Source organism: Anser cygnoides, chromosome Z, assembly GCF_040182565.1.
Source record: "Anser cygnoides isolate HZ-2024a breed goose chromosome Z, Taihu_goose_T2T_genome, whole genome shotgun sequence".
In the NCBI taxonomy this organism is placed as follows: domain Eukaryota; kingdom Metazoa; phylum Chordata; class Aves; order Anseriformes; family Anatidae; genus Anser; species Anser cygnoides.
The window spans coordinates 48,786,986-48,802,143 of record NC_089912.1 but is presented as its reverse complement, the minus strand read 5'-3'; the positions used below and the strand labels follow the sequence as shown (position 1 = coordinate 48,802,143).

The window sequence follows — 15,158 nt, the reverse complement described above, 5'->3', positions numbered from 1 at the left end:
CTTGTTCTCGTTGCTGGCATCATATCGAGGCATAGGGTCAAAATCATTTCCATTGACATCAAAACTGGCCTGCGAGTCCTGTAGCCAACAGGAGAAATAAAACCAGTTTCTCATTAATTAGTCATTGAGTCATGTAGCCTATACATTCTTCAGCAGGTTTCTACAAGAGAGTAATTAGGTTAACTAACATTCCTGTGGTTTTATGATGATTGCATTTTTTTAGGAAAGGATTATATATTTAATAATTACGGGATTTACAGATTTTATTTAATCTTTGGAAAAGGGAAGAGAATAATGAATGCTCTGAAAAGCCATAGTTCAGTTGCATAGAGGAAACAGAAAGTTCTGTTTCATTAAACCAAAAAATTACATTCCTTCTAAGAAACTTTTGGAACTTAAGAGAGTTCATTTTCAAAACTGGGATTTCGTTAAATGTTTCAAGATTCAAGAAAAGTTATCTGCAGGATGATGACTGAAGTTCCAGTCATAGTTTCAGGAAACAATATAATTTTCTTAAGGATATTGTTAAAAAAATACAGCTTGAAATGCAACATACATTGAATTCCTATTTGTTTCAGAGTGTAACTGTTTCAAATATATCTCTACTTCAAATACATTTCTACTTCAAATTTTACCAAGATTCTTACAGCTGAAAATAGTTTATAGAGTAAATAGCTGATGGTTTGTATGGCTTCCATTAATCCATGTGGTAGCATGCAGTGTGTTGACATGGCAAGCAGTTCTTTTTAATCTCTTCTTTTTTCAAAACCAGTTACCACATCCACCTCAAATATTCCTTTTTGCAGCCACACCAGCAATAATCTGACATATAGAAGGCATTTGTCATCAAACAGGCAATGCGTACTGCTTTGGGGGAATTCCTTCTTGGCATGAGGAAAAAGAGAGGAGGTGGTAAGGGAATAAATAGCTGCTTTAAATTCAGTGGAAGGACAGTACTGGGATGAAGTGACAATCTGGGTCATTCAATGAGGGGGTAAAATATTTGGTTTGTTTAAACAACTTTAAAGATTAAAGGGAAAGATGTGGCATGCATTAGGATCAATCACATACTGACAAATAGGGCAACAGCCTGTCACTTCTATTTATGCAGTCCTCATGTATTTCAGATCTGAGTTCCACATGCAGCATGGGGAAGGATATGGATGTAAGTGTGGCTAATTTAAAATAAATGGCTTTAAACTGTGGACAAGACTGTAACTTTTGATGGGTTATTAATGATATTATTGTTGCCTTCATGTCTTAAATGTCTTGTCAAGATGGTATGCTACCTGGAAAAAAGCCTGTGTTGAGAGTTTTTTTACAAGGCCTATGACCCTAACAGGACTAAAGGTATATGCATGCCTTGTGCTGGTCATCTTCACTGGTTGTACTCAACACATCTGTATTTGTTTGTTTCCTTATCTTGTGTGAATATTCAGCTCACACACGTCATTTCAGAGAAATAATAAGGTTGCCAAGGTCTTGTGCTTTTGGATAATGCCTATTCCTGAAACTCGGGAAAAATCACCCCAGCAAAGCATGGTCCTGACACTCTGAGCAGCTTTAAGCTCAGATACAAACACAAGAAGTCACCCACTAGAGAAGCAGCTTCTCTTCACATTATGCAGTCCTTCCAAGGTATATTAAAACAATCATTTAAACATGATGAACCACAAGCAAAAAGAAACCTTCTGAGGGGACATGAAATACCGGACATGGTAAACAAAGGACACAGATCTCCTCTTATTGAAAACTGGGAAGGGGCTCACTGGAGTTTAGAGAGACTTATTATAAAGACCACAAAATATTCTACACCTCTTTTTAATTGAGTTATAACCTTTTCCTTTAATATTACTTCCAGCAATAAGATAACTAGCTTTAAAAATAAACACATAGAACAATACATCTAACATTACAGCCTTCAAGACGAGCTACTTTCTTGCTAGCTAAATGTATTTGTCGAAAACAGACTTCAGCTGCTCACATTAACTGAAAAGCAGGGTATTTCCATTCCTTAAGTTCTGAAAGTGTGAAGATATTAAGTAAAATAATTATGGAGAAGAGGAAAAAAATATCTGTTTATTGGTCCCAGTTCTTCAGAAATGCAGGACTCAGCTACATGAGGCATCTAGATACTAAAGACATTCTGGCTGAATATAGTCTTAACTAAAAGAATACAGATTACCAAAATCCATCTCTTTTCCTTCCAATTTGAGGAAACCCTTGTATGAATCTTCTCCCTTCCCTCCTCCCTCCCTCCATGTTTCTAGGGGCAGCAAATTTATTGCACAGTAATAATGCAGCAGCAAATCAGACTCTAGCAAACACTCACATAATTCTGCATCAAGTCTGGATGGTTTCTTTCAATGCCGTCGTCCAAGATGGTGACCACAACATTTTTTCCAGTGTAACCTCTCTTCCAAGCACCTACTATATTCATATCTGATTGGCAATGATGGGTGTTATCACTGCAGTGCTGTGGAGAGAAGAGGAGATAAAAATGTTGGATGTTGCAGCTTAGTGAGCAGTATAGGGTTGAGATATTATCCTACTTACATCAACATTACCATTTAAATTAGCACAAGAACATTGATTTGAATAGCAACTATAAAAGATCAACACCTTCATTTAGAGAGAAATGAATAATTAAAAAAGAAATGTCAAATTGTATGAAAATTGTTTGGCCTGTTATTTTTTTTTCTCAGATTACTTTTCATGCTAAGCAATAGAAAAAGGAAGCAACCAACCCCAATAAACCACTAGGATCTGTGTATAAAATAAAATGACTATTCCTGACTGTTAAGTGTCCTTATTTGAAATGTACATTTGAATTATTCGAATTTTTTCAGAAAAACAAACCATATGTGGATAAAAGGAGACAAAAGCCTGTACAGAAACGGCCACGAAAACAAGTACTGCTTTTTGGAGCTTATGTGCTGCATAATTTCTTGACAGAATGTCTGGAAAGTAATCCAGATTCAATTCTATCTACAAAAGAAGGCTTTTGGCAGGTTTTGTGCAGTATCAGCAGGAGATGAGCAGCAGTTAAGAACCTGTAACCAAAAAAGTGAAAAACTTGCAGCTGAAGGTGTCTGAAGAATTGCAGATAGTTAGACAGAGAGCAGTCTGTGATACAGCTTTCAGTGCGTCCACGTCTGGAGAAAAGAAAAGTTTAGGGTACTTTAAAACCAAAAGCCTCTTTCCTTGACACAAATGCACCCAGATCACATGAAGAGATCTGGTGTGCCGTGGCAGTGAGACGTGACCCACGGCTGTCCATCTGCCCCACCAGCAGCTCTGGCCCGCAGGCAGAGCTGTCCCTGGCGAAGCAGGCCCATCAGCTCCCCTTCCTGTAGCCCCTTCCAGGCTCAGGCAGAGCAATGGGCACAAATAAGAGGGGAAAAGCAAAGGGTGGGAGTAAGGAAGGAAAACAGAGACTGACCCTGAAACTTGTATCATAGCAACAGCATCCACGCGAGTGTGCTTGGCCCTCACACCCTGCTCCATGGCCTTGTGCTCTCATCTCAGCCTGACATTTTGGCACCCCACAAATCGTAAGCAGTATGAACACATCCAGGGGGGATGCACTTCACCTTGAGCTGGCCCAACCCTTTCCTCCTGCACATGAGCGCACTACAGGCTAACATGCAAACTGACATCAGGTTGCTATCACATCCTACTTTTCCTCCTTTGTCTCCCTTTTCCTCCCTCCCTCTTCACTTTCATAAAAAAACATTGGATTTAAGAGTGGTCATTTGCTGTTACTAAATCAAAACTGCATTATTAGGTACTACATACACATACATACAGCATACAGTCTCCCTTGCCGTCTTTTCCTTGTGCATGCAAACATCCACCTGCCTGCCTGCCTGTCTATCTGTCTATACATCCACACACAAAGGCACTTGAATACTTTCAGGGCCCTGTTCCAAGGAATGTACAGGCCTGACTTAATGCTTTTGTTCTGTGTACTGCTTGGAAATGTTCACACTGCTGGATTTATGGAATTAACTACAGTCTAAACTTGCCATCTGTACACTGAATGTAACAGTTGTACACGTCGGGCTTTCTAATGTACAAACAGCAACATCAAAAGCATGTTGTGTTTCCAGGTGCCTTTGTGCTTTTCAAAAGTGTTACTGAATTAAACATCAGAAAATGCCCACAAAACTGGTATCATTATTCACAATCTATTGGTGTGAAGACAAGGAGACAAAAAGTGGAAGCACCTGCCCCCAGCCACAGAGCAAGCCCAGGAGAGAATGGCAATGTGCAGTCAGGATTCCTGGCCCTGGCCTCCAGTCAAAGTAACTGGGACACTACTTCACACTTTCATCCCCTTCTCTGAAATTTCAAATGATCCTTTGGATGCTATGCTGCTCACTTTGTCCTCTCTTCATGTGGGATAATCTTGTTGTTTTGCTTCCCAGCCAGTCAAACCAGGCAGGATGAGCAAGCAAATGCTTTTTAATCCTGAAAGGGATGCTGGCTCTCTGAAAGCATGCTGGCTCTCCACCAGAAGATGACTACTTCTTCCATTAATGCTGCTGGCATGGCCTGTTGCCCTCACTTACCTCTCCTGAACTGCTGTTTGTGGTGGTGGCAGAAAGGAGTTAATTCATCTGCTGCTTTGCCACACACATGCAGGCGAACACAATGAAAGAGACATTGCTCACTTTACCGTGTGCTCTGTTAGTGTGCAAGAGATGTACCAGATCAAATTGATATTCAAATTACCTTGCTCTGCTCCAAGACTGGGCAGAAAGGTAGTCTAAACAAAATCTTCCTGCATAAAAGAAATTCCAGGGGTAAAGCAGGCATAAATGTGTGTGCCCACATAAAACTTTGGATCACAGCATACGTGACATACAGACAGAGAATACAAAGGCAGTGGAGATCCATCCAACTGGGAGTAGTTCAATAGCAGATGAGGTGTTCGGTTCTTACTGTTAATATATGTTACTTATTCTCAAGTCTTATTAATAATAGCACTTTTTTTTTTTTCTTTTCAGCTCTGTTCCTCACTGTTCTTTCTGCTTTCTCCTACTATTTTATCTACGCTTTTCTCTCCTTGTTCCTAACTCTATTCTTCTCTGCCAATACTATCTTTTGCCAATTAATTTTTAGTTTTGTTTGATTCAACATCTAATTTCAGCTTCCCAAATTGTGCATTACCTCTGTATTAGGATTAATCTGACTGTGCACATTTCTCTCAAAGCAGTCAGAAGATTTGGCTTTTATCAGGAACATTTCACATTTTAGAGAGCAATTACTCTTCCAATACTATGTAATATAGTAGAGATACACCGTTTCACATGGAATACCCTCTAACATGCTATTACTTGGTTTCACTTGCACTCTTTCCTGTCACTTTAAATTCCTCTTTCCTTCAAAAACATTTCTTGTAAGGGATTTTCCACTATTGAGTTCCATTCTATTATTTTTTTTTAACCATGTGCTGCTTCTTTACACCTATCCAACTTACATTGTCAGCTGCTTACCAGAGAGCTGTTTTTAAAAGGATTTGGAAGCACTGTTTCAATTTATAGTGTTAGCCAAATAAAAAAGAATAAAATAACAGTCATGATAATAAAAATTATGTGATTCACAGAGATTGGATTTTATGTCAGTGGGCATTTATTGAATTTTCAAGCTCATTGTCAATTTTTTCCTGTTCTCTCTTTTCAGAGTTAAAAACAAACCTTGTCATGTTAATCTACAAAAGCTGTGGGTTTGCAAGGTTTCTATTAGATCTTTTAATCTTTGAACTGTTGTTATTTAATTTTGAAGGGAATAGTATAAACCGCACTTGGAATATGGAATTATGGAATAAATTTGTCTATGGAATTTCCCCCTACTCCCAGCAGATCAAGTAATTCAGAAATTTCCTGCATTGGTATCATGACTAGACAACTGCAGTAAACCAGCATCATTTCAACATATGTTGGTTTCATCTATTGCCTGGAGGATACCATCAAAATGAATAAACAACCTCTCACCCACTTACACAGAGTAATTTAACTGAGATTTTTAAAAGGCTCTCAAAGGATGGTGTTTTTCTTTAGACTGTTTAATTGGAAAATGTTAATGATGCTACCGTTGGTATTTAATAGAATCAGTCTGCAAGGGTGAAAGACGGTTGAAGGACACATAGGAAGGGAGAGGGCTCTAGCAAAGAAAATGTCAGATTTGGAAAATTTCTCATACTTGAAATTCAATTACTATGAGTGTAAAAAGACAAAATAATCACTTAGGCATCTTTGGACAGACAATTTGAAAGCCTGCCTCTGCAATTAACAAGCAGACAAAACATTAGAAAGTTTTCTGTTTTGACGTATTAGATTCCAATCATTTGCACAGTGCTTTCAGTGTTAGACATGTGCTTGGATTCTCTTAACTATTTTGTGAAATTATGTCTAAAAACTAGCTTGTAGTCATTATCATTATTTTAACATTGCCTGTGTGCTGCACTAATTTTGGTGGGCTTGGGGCTTGGTGTATGCAGTTAGGGATCAATAGCAAAATGGAAAATGGAAAATTAAGAATCATATTAATGGCCAAAACCTTTTGGAATTCCAGAACTTGAAATCAAATTAAAAGAACAGTGACTACGAAATTCTGCTCTCTCTTTTGCCATGCCTATAAAAACAGTGTAGAAATAGAAATATCTAATCCTGTGACATGAATTCTTTCAGAAAAGATCTACTGTGCTCTCTGTAAGTCTTCAGAAGGTACATTACTTTGATTTCCTATAGTTTTTGAGCTGCCAGGAATTTTTTTGACAAAAAAAAATATATATCAATACATTCATATATGCTCATCAATATAGTAGGGGAAACATAAACACAAAATGATAAGCAGAATAAGACAATTTTCAGGACCAATTGTGAGCTGGCAGGTCTTGGATCTAATTTAGTGGCACATTAAATATGCTTCTGATCCCAGGAAAGGTCTGAAATACTAGTCTCTAGTGAGAGATTAGAAAATATAGACCCTTTCTGTATTTAAAAAGTTAATAAATAAGTAAGAGAATAGGATAAGAATAGTAAATAAGATTAACTGAGCATAGTAAAGGAATAAGTAAGTAAAAGAATAGAATTTCTATTCTAATCTTGTTAGAATAGAAATTAAGAGGTCTTTGGTGCAGACATAAACAGACTCTGCAGACTGTGGCCATGCTGTCTGCATCAACAACCCAGTGATGTCAGCCACAAACCTGTGGAGAGGACATGGAGAGGACAGAGAAGTTTCCCAAGATCTCACACAGAGGAGGAAGGACAGTCAAGTGCCTATGCATTTACCTTGATCAACACAACCAGGGAGAACGAGGGCACAGGCAGTCGAGGAAAGGATCCTGGCATCAGAAAAGAGAGGCCATCTACCTGCTTTGTGAAGGGCACATAATATGGGGTATTTGGCACTCATAGATGGTCCAGGCAAATGCATAGGCAGCAAAATTTAGCAGCTTTTAACTTTAGTAGAGGAGACATCCTGATGCTATATTCAGCTTTTTGAGGTGCAGTGTTCTAAGTTAAAACTTGCCAATTGTTCCTGTTTCCTGGAAAAAAAAAAAAAAAAAAAAAGAGAGAGAGAGAGAGAGAGAGAGAGAGAGAGAGAGAGAAGAAATAATCTGTCTATTTTCTTTATGCTTTTGATGTGATCCAATTTTTAAGGGAATGAAAGAAATAAGCAGGGAGGTAATCAGGAGACATGGAAAGGCAGGATACTTATTAAAATGGCTCTCGTAATGTTACAGAAATCATGACAACATGCTTTGAAGAGCATTATAACCTGAAGAACTGAAATGATTTACTGAAATTACTTTTTGGTTTCTCTAGAATAAGCAGTTGAAAGCCACACTTTCTAAGATGACTATTAAAATAACATTTCTTTTTGGAAGTATTTCTCACATCTTTTATTCTTTCATCACAATACACAAAAAGGGGATGGATTTTTATAAGCAGAATGTATACTTGCATAATTTTTAAAATTTTCCTTAAATATAATGTGATATTTATTGCATGATACAAAGCAATTGCTAACTGTATAGGAAATGATTTTCTTCTTTGTTTCACCTTTAAATCATTTATTTTTACAGCTGCACACAAGATTTGAAGATCGATCAGGAGCAGACAGATAATATAAGGACTGATTCATCTCAAACACAGGATTTTTTTTCATTGAATTGTGTCTGACTTCTGGAGCCATGTGTTTACTGAATTGTTACTTTTTTCTTTTTTTTTTTTTTAATCTGTGTCAGTATAAATAGAAATATTCCGAAAGTGCACCATGTTAAATATTTAAAAACAATTTATTGCTTGTGCAACTTGAGAGGGTTTAGTTAATTTACTTCAGAGATGAATTTCATTCTTAAGCTTTATTGATTCTTTAGGTTAACAAATAAATATACAATTGGAGACCCATAAGAACAATCACAGGCATACATTATTTTACGCCTGTTTAAGCAATGAAGGAGAACAGGAAATCAGTATAAAAGGGCTTCTTGTATTCATTGGAGTATCCGATGGCTACAGTCAGACAAGAATAACATACAAGGCTGTTTTTATGTTTTTTTGCAGTGAAAAATATGGAGCTCGTAACTCTTATTCTTTGTGATTACGTTGCTATTCTTTCCAAAAATAGAGTAACTCATAATGTATTAAATTTGTATTCAAGACAATTCCATTACTTTTCCATCATGGGCACTTTTTGAAGTCAACACTGGTTTCTTCTGTAACCCGTGTGCTGCCTCAAACATGAATTAATTTAGGAAAGCCCTGCATGTCCATGTTCCATAGGCTGCCAGGCTGATGACAACTTTTTAGGAGTGGAAAACTTTCCCTCTTTCTAGCTCTGCAGATGGCAGAATTTCTCTCCCTGTTGCAAGTTCTGGAACCTGCAGAGGAATAGCGTGCTTCTAACATTGCCTCTTTGTTCCATGTGGGGCATGACTTGTTGCTCCATTAGGATGCCTGCCTCTAGTCCTATTTCTTTCCCAAGTGGAGGGCACTACAGAGACTACTTCAAGGCCAAGAGAGTTGTAGCTAAAACTGCATTGTGGTCATTGTGTGTGTTCTGCTACCTCCACTAAACAAATGAAATGTGAAAAGAGATATTCACATAAATGCAAAAGGCCCACCATATCCTCCACCAAACAGCACAGACACATAAAGACACAGAAAGAAAAGAAAGTAAAAAAGGAAAATGTGAATTAAAGCAGCCAGGATGTGTCCGCTTTACTTTGGATGTACAAATTGTCATATGACTGGCATACTATAGACCTGGTGCAACTGGTATACCTTGAATCAGTGCTAACGTTGTAAGATCTATATCAACGTCCAGACAGATTTCTGCCTGGGAATTGCTGGAAAAACCTCTTGGGGAATCAGCAAATGATAGACAAAGGAGGAGAGAAATAATTTCCACAGCTTGTGGCTACTGCTAAGGAATGAAGGAAGAAAAAAAGCATGCATAGAAATACATCCCTATATGTAGCAGTATTCTCTCAAGATGCCTGTATGATGACTGTTACTACTAATGGTGCTGCTGCTACTACTGATGTTGCTACTACTATACAAATAGCTTACTTATCAAAAAAAGGCCAGAAAGTGAACCAAAAGGTAATGTGTACTTTTACCTGCCTAAAATCCTGTTTAAGAATAAAAATAATTATTTTATTAATCAGAGAGAATATATGAAAAGAACAGCTGCTCCCTGGCCCCAGCTGTGCAGCATCAACCCTGGGGATCCAGTATTCACGAAGGATGAATAATTCCTCAGAGAGACAATTCTTTCCATTCTGCCATTTTTTGTGGCCTTTGCTTCATATTTTTATTTGACCTCCTCTAAGTCCCCAAAAAAGAGAGAGAAATAGGGCAGTTTTACACAAAGTCCCAAGATGCTTTTTTTTTTTTTTTTTTTTAAATGCATCAGTTCATGGAGTCCATATGACTATATGACTGCTTGAGTGTTCACGCTTTTAAGAGTCTTTTTTACTTCTCTTGGTCATAAAAGATTTTGAAAATGGGAACAGTCTCAGATCACAAAAGCCAAATAAAATAAAATAAAAAAAATCTAAGCTCTTGATTTTATATGCAAATTCAAGACTATATTCTGGCATGACTTGTGAGTTTTGAATGCTAGAGGCTTGTAATACTAATCTCCTTAACTCCCTAACTTTCTTTACAGCCTGAGAGGTCTCAAACAAAGCTGTAGATTGTGGTTATCACTGTAGATATGTGATATTTAAACAGTGACATGAATCAAAGAGAACCAGCATCCAGGTTAAATGTTGATTCTCTGAGTTTTCTTGTTCTTAAGTACTGTAGCCAGGCTAAAATCCACCTAATTTCCAGATTTGTGAGTACAGAATGGGCTAGAAAAAGCCTAAAGGTCATCAGAATTATAAAAATAGCCATATTGTTTGTATGTGCTGTTTATTCGGCATGTATATTGTGAGGATTTAACAAATGGTAAAACAGGAGCATTGCAACATGAAAGAAAGTACAAGAAAATTAATATTGGACAATTAAAAGAAGGTGTTTCTAGCTAGCTTAGTAAGATATTTCTGGTTTTATTATCATCTGCTTTCAGTGATCAGTTTACATCTTTTGATAAAAAAATTCAGAGTTCCTAATCTTTCAGTTAAAACGTATGAGTAAAAACTAACCCGAAGACAGTTTGCAGTCACCTAGTAGACCGACCTTTGTTATCTCTCTCTTTCAAGCTAGACTTGATGTTTTTGTTATTTCTAAGATGACAATTAAACAGACAGATAGTAAGTCTTGCTTCAAAATAGTTTTCATAACTTTCTAGGGATTCTCTCTAAGCTATAAAAGACACTTTCTTCACAACTTCCTTTTTAAGCCATTTTGAGGAGAAAGACTACTACCCTACTACCCCTCTACCAACTTGTTAAGAAGCATGGGAGAGGAAGATCATTTTATTCAGACTGTGTGAACATATGTGACAGAATCAAACTCGCCATACAGAGGGAAGTCTCTGAGCAGATGGCTCCAATTAATCATTAACCTTCCTAATAAGACTGATGAGAGTGGGAGGAGACCAGGGCTTATACAAACCCACTTCATTCCCCTTCCTCTATCTTTTTATTTTGCAAGGATAAGAGTGATGTTTAAGAAGGATCTGCTGTTATGCAAATACTGGGGTAGGGAGAGCTGATTTAGGAGGGAGGACTTGTGAGGAAACAGATGAAGAAAGCTCTGAATACTCATACCCAAATTTTTAAGGACTTTTGCATTACTGCAGTCTTTTTTTTCTCTATTTTACATTGTGGTCAGATCCCTTTGATCCATGAGGCAATAGCTTGGTGACATCTGGTGTTAATGGTGGTGGGATGTCCTGAGGGAGAAGGAGGGAGAGAGGGACAATGAGAGGGAGGGATGTGAGACAACAGGACTCATTCAGGAGTCTGAAGGAAAGATGCACGTCCCTACTTTTTCCTCAAGGGACAAAAGAGGGTAGCAGAAATGGGGAACATGGAGCTCAAAATATGGTGACAGTCCCATATTCCATTATTAGGAACAGAGTGGGAGTTTTTCCACATTTTCCTGTGGGCATATGGAGTTCTTGGGGCTGGAACTGTTTCACATTGCCTTTACTTCTGCAATAAACATCTATGCTACTTGATACCTAGAAGTCTTTTTCCCTAAGAGCCATAAAGAGCCATCAGGTTATTGTACCCTTGGTCCCATTATTTGCTTGGGTTGGTATGTCAGAGGAGATTATAACTTGCCAGAGGACAAACTTTAAGCTCGTGAAACCATTCTCTTGAGACAGAAGTATAAAAATCACTCTATACCCTCCTTAGACAGCCTTATAGAAATATTTAATCTAACTCTGAAATGCATGCTGTGAAAATTCATTAACAGTGCAGGATCAGACTAAGATGAATGGCTGCTATTTTAGTTTGCCTATAGGGAAGTAAGTACCATAGGCACCAATGGGCTTTTCACCATTTGAACATGCTATGGTTGATGAATGCAAGGCCCACTACGTATTATAAGAGAAACCTGGGAAGATAAGGCCAAACCACTAGAGGGAGTGGCTAGTTATATTTTGCAGATGAGATCATCTGGCAGAAATGAGAAAACTAACCCTGAGAAATCTAGTGAGACACGGGAAAGAAAAAGTATTCAAGAAATGAAAGTTTTGGATAAGGCAAAAAAGTATTAGAAAGTTACTCTTTCTACTGTCTCAGAAAATTTGACTCAACTGACTAAATGTTAAAGTCCTTCTGAAACGCTGAAGGTTAGTCCAGAAACATATGACAGCTGTGAATGAAATACTGTGCAAAGTAGACAAAGAATGTAAAAATGCTGTGAAAATTGGAACGGGTCTTAAAAGAAATCTCAATATAGTGTCAGGATTCAAGCTGTATCAGAAAATACAAATATTGCAAAAAGGTTCTGGAGAAGTGCAATGTATTAGCAGGCACTGATTTTATGGAGAACTAGGCACAGACCAATGTCTACAGAGCTTTCTAGTAAAAAGATTTTAAGGGTCTTTGGGAGCTGCTGCTAAACTAAACACTCATCTTTATCACTAAAGACAGATAGATTGTGTTTACTGCAACAGTACTATGAAGGAAGTTCCCCCAGTTGCAGATAAAGTAATTGAGTATTTGGAATGATGCAAACTGAACTGAGAAGTTAATTTTGAATTGATACTAGGAGAACATACAAGCTCAGTATAAGCACCTTTTATGTACATCAAGGACTAGAAAATGTAATTGGTCTAACTGGAAATGGGAAGAAAATCACATCCATTACAGTCAGGTTTACAGAGTCTGTGTGTAGACCATGTCTCAGCTTTGAAATGCAGCACCTGTCGATAACTGCCTTACCATTTGCAGGTACCTCAAACAAAACAAAACAAAACAAAAACACAAAGCAAAAACAAACAAACAACAGCAACAAAAAACAATAAATTTGCAGATGGACAAATGGCACACCCAGAGAAAGCAATAAGGAAAACTATGGTAAGAGCATTGCAAGTGAAAACAATACACAAACAGATATAACTAAGGGTAAGAGTTATTAATGTTGTGATTGTTGACAATTCTTCTGCATCCATCATTTTTCCTCATATTTCAGCTATAAAACACTCTTAATGGCTCCTCTTCTCTGCAGTTTACATTCTTCCTTGTCATTCCTACTGTCTCTATCAGTCTCTTCTGTAATTCCTGTCTGTCGGCTTTCTGAATCTCAGCTTTCCCAATATTCAAATCTCTGTTGTAAATATATCTTCTTTTCCAATAGTATTGTCAAATACTATTTTGACATGAATGTGTGCCCAACACAATTCACAAAGCTTCACGAAGTCTTTCATCTAAATGGAGGAATTCTCAGGGAAATATAACATTCATTCTAGAAACTAATTATTTTTTTCAGCTGTTATGTTCTATCATGTAAATGCATGAGGCATTTACAAGAATACTTTTATTTACTTAGAAGTGTAATGAGTTCTTTGGATCCATGAGAGACGTAGCATGAATCCGTAAGCTTTTAATAACATAGCCACTCATAAGGAAGTTAGCAGAGGGCTTGACATGTCAGTTTGTACTTTGAAGCCATATGATGACTTTACAGATATAGAATCATTCAGGCTGGAAAAGACCTCTAAGATCCTCTAGTCCAACCTTTAACCTAATACTGACAAGTCCACCACTAAGTCATGCTACTAAGTTCTACATCTACACATTTCTTGAAGACCTCTAGGGATGGTGACCCAACCATTTCCTTGGCAGCCTGTTCTAATACCTCACAACTCTCTCAGTAAAGAAATTTCTCCTAATATCCAACATAAACCTCCCCTGGCGCAACTTGAAAATTTTGCTTCGTCTCATCACTTGCTGCTCAGGAGAAGAACCCAATCCCCACCTTGCTACAACCTCCTTTAAGGCAATTGTGAAGTACAATAAGGCTCCCCTGAGCCTTCTTTTCTCCAGGCTAAATGACTCCAGCTCCCTCAGCTGCTCCTCCTAAGACTTGTTCTCTAGATCCTTCACCAGCTTTGTTGCCCTTCTTTGGACACAGTTATAGTTAAACCCATTTTGTTTAAGAAAACATTAGTGACCATGTGCAATTATTAAGTCTTAAATCTTAAGAGGCTACCATGCTTCCTTGTAGTATAGGAAAGATGAAGTTACATACTTGTACAGCATGCTTTCAGATCTGATGACAGAGATGTGGAGTGAGAAGTAATGATGGTCATAGAGCCAGCATGATCTGGATTATTTGTGAAGGTGAACTTATTTAAACTGTGTGTTTGTAATATATTTTATACATATAAAATCATACAGTTAAGCATGGGGGACCAAGAGTGCAAGTAATGAAAAGAGCGAAAGTTTCCAGAAGCAGAGTAATAGTGAAAAGGATATAAGGAGTAAGGTAGACCGTAACATCAAGAAGATGTTCTATGAAACCATGTGTTATCATTTGATGGTTAAGCAGTGGGATAGCAAGAAAAGTGGGTTAATATACTTTTTAAAATGGCAGTAACTGACAGAGACTGTTCCTGGAATGACATGCGCATGTGTCTAGTATTAATGTTTCAAAAAGGACGCTCGTATAAAATGAGCAACTAGTCCTTGCTGCTTGTTTTCTGAACCAAGTACAGGAAAAACAGTTTACAACGATTCTTAATAAGCTCAATGTATTTATTTTATCTAAGAGAGGGTGAAGACATGACTTGATTGCAGCATGCAAGTAACTCAACATGGAAGAAGTTTTTGAAGGGGGATGCTCCTATAATCTATTAGGGAGAACAGCCTAACAAGAACAAGATAGAACAAGACAAATATACAACTACAAGGTGTAAGTTATTTTAATAGTTAATCATTAACACAATGCTCTTACTGGTGTGACTCTTGTACAAATGCAATCTTTAATGTAATATATGTATGTATCACTGAAAGCCTACCACAGCTCAAAAATTCTGAGCTTGTGATTGTAGATTACCAGTTGCAGCGACTGTTGGTCAAACTAAATGATCATGACAATCCTCTGCCCTATCTGTGAAATGAATCAGCCAAAGTAGTTCAGATCCCGATGCTAGCTGCTATGAGACTAAAGCAACGTGTCAGGAACTCCACAGAAACCTCAGCAGGAATTAGGGTCTAGGAGAAACAAACCTTT

At 37.6% G+C, this 15,158-nt stretch overlaps 1 protein-coding gene across 2 annotated transcripts in view; it reads right to left on the bottom strand.

Annotated features, from left to right (window-relative positions):
- Positions 1 to 15,158, bottom strand: part of PCSK5 (proprotein convertase subtilisin/kexin type 5) — a 251,048-nt gene that overhangs the window by 175,618 nt on the left and 60,272 nt on the right. For both annotated transcript variants that reach the window (XM_066988258.1, XM_066988259.1), the window contains exons 4-5: positions 2,333 to 2,476; positions 2 to 78 (exon numbers count right to left, since the gene is read on the bottom strand). In XM_066988258.1, the coding sequence (XP_066844359.1) occupies positions 2 to 78; positions 2,333 to 2,476 (221 nt within the window). The remainder of the gene's footprint in view (position 1; positions 79 to 2,332; positions 2,477 to 15,158) is intronic.